The following is a 5,116-nucleotide window of genomic DNA, read 5'->3' on the forward strand; positions in this document are numbered from 1 at the left end:
CATCGTCATACTGCCGTTCCATGTCCTGCAGGAGGACCCATGTGTGACATCATGACCTGCAGCGTCCCGGGGCATTGTTGGAACAGGCTACTACTGATATATGAAACACTCACCATTTGATTATTATATATTGTTGAAATTATAGGAGGTTTTATCCCTAAAATATACTTGTTGACACCCCCCCCCCCATAATGACAGGCTGCACAAGGCATATATAAAATGTGGCCAAAGACTTTCTGGAATTCTTCTGCTCACGACCCCTGTGTTCCTGACTCCACACACATCTTGGAAGACTTACAAAGTCACTGAAATACTGGTTACTTTATCCTTGTCCTTGGAAGCATGAACACCACGTGAGTTATTGTAGTACGCAGGTCATTGTCATCTCAGATGGCTCCTTGGCAGAGGAGCGTAGGACTGATCTACTAAGATGTCTTGACCGCACAACTTGGCAACCTAGCAGTCATGGCATTGACGTTGTGCGTGTGAAATGGATACAGCTCTGTATTTTTTCATTTTAGAGAGCCCTTTGCTCTGTAGTACAGTAAGTATTGACCAATGTTTAAGTCCTCTGTTGCCTTTTGCCAGTCTTCAGTTGCAGTGGGTAAGGTTTCAGATACTGTCGCCCAACATATCTTCCCCTCTCTTTTGCACATAATCAGCTAAAGGTTCTCAAACCTTAATTTCCTGCTAGGAATTCTTTGCCAAGGGTGTTTCACACGTGTGTGTGGACAAATATCAAACAATATTTCATTTTCTGGAAAGTCTCTTTTTTGAAGACTCCTACGCATAGCAGAGAGGACAAGTCCGTGTTTCTGCTTCCAATTTTCCTTATGGAACACAGGGGAGATATGTTTTCTGTTATGGATAGGCTACGTGGTCTATGCAGCAATTCTTTTACTGAAAAATACTGCGAACTATAAACCAACTAATGTTGAAAGTACTCCATTGTAAATGAGTGTAATTTAAGTATTTTATTATTAGTGATAAGTGTATTTAATTGAGAATTCTACTTGTATTTCTAGAATTTTAACACAGAAATGTAAAATAATCAAACCTAAAGGTGAACTCCCACAATGTTTTTCATGTATGTGGCATATTTATAATAGCTCAGTGTTTGCTAAGTAGGTTTGAGGAGCAGGGAAACTTATATTGAGTTGTGAACGTGTCCTTTAGTTCCTGTTTTTCTATTGTGGTTTACATGTAGTAATCCAAGTGTCTGCTACAGTTGAATGTCACCTTTTTTTTTATACACCCCCAACATTTTAGGTGTCCAAATCATGACACCTGTCTTGAGGTGTGAGGTAAGAGGTGGGGAGGTGCAGGGCTGGCACTGGAAATGGGCAGTGTGGTCACCAGGCCATTTTACCCAAAGAACCACATTGTGGTGCTCAGCTTCAGAAGCCAATGGAGGCGTGCAAAAGCATAGACCTTCATTGTGTTTAGAGCCAGATAGGCTATCTATTATTTTGCCTATTGGCCCTTGATCAACACTGTCCACAAAAGCAGAAATTTTCCATCAAAACCAAGACTGTTGAGAGGATTGCTTTCCTAGCCAAGGGAGATATTAGCCTGAGCAGATGTCAGATACGTCATAGATGAGTACCAAATTTCTCCAGAAGAGGAAAAAGAGGGCTTTCTATAAAGCATTATATTATTTAAGGTATGGGGTTTGACTCCAAATGATTCTTTTGAGGAACAAACATAGAGAATGGTTTATGTTCTGTAGATTAATGGTACTGGAATAATTGAGTTTTAATATTTTTAGCATTGTACTAGGTATCTTTTAATCTCATTTCTTAATATATTAATCTCTTAATCTTATATATTAATTCTACATTTTTGTTTCCTAGGGTTCAGGGTTCACCATGATTTCCCTAATACTACTTATTTGGACAATGCCCTTTGCTGCTAATATATTTTTCAGCAGCCTTGTTAAAGGAGATCCCAATTTTCCGGGGGACACTTCTCAGCTTTTCTGCAGTTTACCAGGCCCTCCTGGTTTACCAGGAATACCAGGTCATCCAGGATCTACTGGAACCATTGGAAGAATGGGTTTTCCAGGGAAAGATGGGAAAGATGGAAAAGATGGAGACAAGGGAGAAAGGGGAGATGAAGGTAATGGCTATAATAATAACCAACCTTCCTTTATCTATAGCCATCTCTGTATTCATTTATAGTTTAATAAACCATTGATATTTTTTGTTCATATCAGACTGGTAAATGTGTCTGACATTGTTCTCTGAATTTAAAGAGAGGTCTTTAAAGGTAATAAATTAACCTTAGGCAGGGGCAAGTGGGAAGGAGCTTGTGGTCTTTTCAGATGTGATTCCTGGGGTATGATCATACCTGGGAACTCCCCAGGTTTTACCAGAGGCTCCAGGAGAAGTGCTGCTTCTCCAGCACACCCTACTCCCTGCCCACTTCCCAATTAAAAATGGTGTCCCGCAATGCCTTTATGGATCTGGAGAGACCCTGTTGAGACCTTGTTTGTTGTTTAATTGGTGCCGCCATCTTGCAAGAGGCAAAGTCTCTCGCTATTGTGCTTTTGCCTGCTCTCCAGGGCAGTCACGGCGCACACTGGGTAGATTCTGATCGTCTCCTAAATTTTTTTAATGTAATATGGCTCACGTTGACGGTCCATGGAACGATCAGACCAGGCCCCTGCTGCGGATTTTGATGTTGCTGAATGCCACGACATTGAGGCATTACAGCAACACTGTTTGGGAGAAGAAAGCAATCATAGATCGCTTTCTTTACCCGTTTAAACTCATGATGTGCCAGGCACATCAATTGTTGCCAAGGGGATGTTTTCCTGTGACGCGTCTGGCATGTCAATTGTTATCAAAACGGACCCAGTATGTGGCTGTACATACAGTATATGTCGATTGCCCCCAAAACAATTTATGTTCTAACACTGGGCTAGAACACATACCTCATAATATCCCAATTCAAACCAATTGTACAAGGCCTCACATACGGCATCTTCTGTTGATCACTAATAATAGTGCAGATTGAAAACTGATGTTAAAAACGGTGCAGTACATATAATGAATGTCTGGTTTTCACTGCAAGAACTAAACAATTGTGTATTCCACAGGCACACCTGGAAGAGTAGGGAATCCAGGAAAACAAGGTTTTAAAGGAAAACAAGGAGCCATTGGAAGAGCTGGCCCAAGAGGACCGAAAGGAATTTCTGGAGATCGAGGAAAACCAGGTGATGTAGGGACCAAAGGACCAAAGGGGAAGAAGGGGGATATGGGCATGCCAGGGCCGTGCAGTTGTGGATCAAAAAAAGCCAAGTCAGCCTTCTCAGTGGCTGTCACGAAAAGTTACCCCAAAGAACGTTTGCCTATTAAGTTTGACAAAGTACTTATGAATGAAGGAGGCCATTACAATGTATCCAGCGGAAAATATATATGTAGTATTCCCGGCATTTACTTCTTCACTTATGACATCACACTGGCAAATAAACACTTAGCTATTGGTTTGGTACACAATGGTCACTACAAGATAAAAACATTTGATGCAAATACAGGAAACCATGACGTCGCATCCGGTTCTACTGTTCTTCCTTTGAAACTTGGAGATGAAGTGTGGCTTCAGATCTTTTATTCTGAGCAGAATGGACTATTTTATGACCCGTATTGGACAGACAGTTTATTTACAGGATTCCTCATCTATCCTGAACAAGAGTATATTGATGATACAAACGATGAAACCAGTGCAAAGGAAAAATTAGGTGCTAGTTGAGGACTGATGGCTAAAATGGTTTTTCACCAAACCAGCTCATTGTGTTTGCTGAGAACTTGTACACGTACCAAAATATTTCATGAATTTGTCAGTATGGCTACCAACTATGAGCCTATGACATTGATTAGGGATCGTACTCAAACTGTGCTAAGTACTCAATCTTCTGACATACCAGCTGCCTCCATTTTAATTTAATATTTATAATTATTCTCAAGAAAATGTTAAAAAAAGGAAAGGTTAGCATGTAATTATGCATGGATTATTATGGTTTGAAAACAATTGATAATAATGTAAATAAAATGTCATGCATGGATATCTTTTCATTACATATAGAAGTATTTATTATTATTATTATAATATTATTGTTATTCATTGGTGAATCCCAAGATCAAAAATGATGCAAAAGAGAGAAACCAGTTTACCAATGGAAAAAACACATGTTTCTGTGATACCGATTATGCCATTATGTATCTTATATGATTTTATCTTTAGTATTGCATTGTGCATTCTAATGTGTGTGACAATCCAACTCAGGGGTTTCAGGGACAACTGGGGTCCTGGTTTATGGATCCTGCCCCCGAAAAGGCTTTTTGTGCGAGCCCCAATTTCCTGTAAGACATTATAGGTTCTATTATACCATTGTTTTTAATAGTTTGACCTCCAATTAATGGAGTGGCATGTGGCACATTTCAAAGTCGGTGAATAGAGACCTATGAGAGAGAATAAAAAAGAAAACCTGCGATCATAAAGTGTTTGTCAATGGATTAACCAAAAATGGGGAGTAACCTTAAATGCAAGAGCCTTGACAAACTAAATGGGTGAGCTGGAAATATTGGTGAGTGAGGAACAGTATAATGTGATCGGCATCACAGAATCATGGTGGGATGATAGACATGACTGGTCAGTAAATTTATAATGTTTTTCACTATTTAGTGAACTCTAAGTTAAAGCCCGGTATTAACCCCTTCAATCCCCTATAGACGTACCGGGACGTCTAGCCTTTCGTGCAGCGTCAGGAACACATCCCTGCCGCTGCACGGGAGAACAGGCTGTCGTTTGACAGCCTGGACCCCCCCCTGGCAGCAGAAGCCAGCGTCGCTGGCTTTCTGCTGCCCGATCTCCTGTAACAACTTGGTGTGTCATTAGCCTTGGGGGACTGAACCACATCCGGGTCAGTGACATTACTGCCGGATGTGCGACACTGGGGGAGAGAGAGAGAGAGAGTTCGTTTTGCAGAGCTGCAGTGCTTAGTGCAAAATCACATTATATATTGGGGATAGTGTAGTGTTTTAGAAATTGGCCAGGTAGGTACAATGGCGCAACATGTCTTCAGCGCTGAGGAGGCTCATGACTGCCTCACTCA

At 40.9% G+C, this 5,116-nt stretch overlaps 1 protein-coding gene across 1 annotated transcript; it reads left to right on the forward strand.

Moving 5' to 3' along the window:
- The first annotated feature begins 1,868 nt into the window (after positions 1-1,868).
- Positions 1,869-3,753, forward strand: LOC149282578 (uncharacterized). The gene is made up of 2 exons (XM_089498068.1): positions 1,869-2,118; positions 3,101-3,753. Exons 1-2 carry the CDS (start codon positions 1,869-1,871, stop codon positions 3,751-3,753), a joined length of 903 nt encoding a protein of 300 aa, XP_089354194.1.
- Positions 3,754-5,116: the final 1,363 nt, after the last annotated feature.

The sequence above is a fragment of the Sceloporus occidentalis genome, unplaced genomic scaffold (genome assembly GCF_023333645.1).
Source record: "Sceloporus occidentalis isolate IW3139 unplaced genomic scaffold, rSceOcc1.0.p SCAF_112, whole genome shotgun sequence".
Classification (NCBI taxonomy): Eukaryota; Metazoa; Chordata; class Lepidosauria; order Squamata; family Phrynosomatidae; genus Sceloporus; species Sceloporus occidentalis.

Excerpts from the sequence above, each read along its gene's own strand:
- LOC149282578 (XM_089498068.1), top strand. The coding sequence starts at position 1,869 with ATGATTTCCCTAATACTACTTATTTGGACAATGCCCTTTGCTGCTAAT. Across the intron at positions 2,119-3,100 it reads GGGAGAAAGGGGAGATGAAG|GCACACCTGGAAGAGTAGGG; the intron begins GTAATGGCTATA and ends TGTATTCCACAG.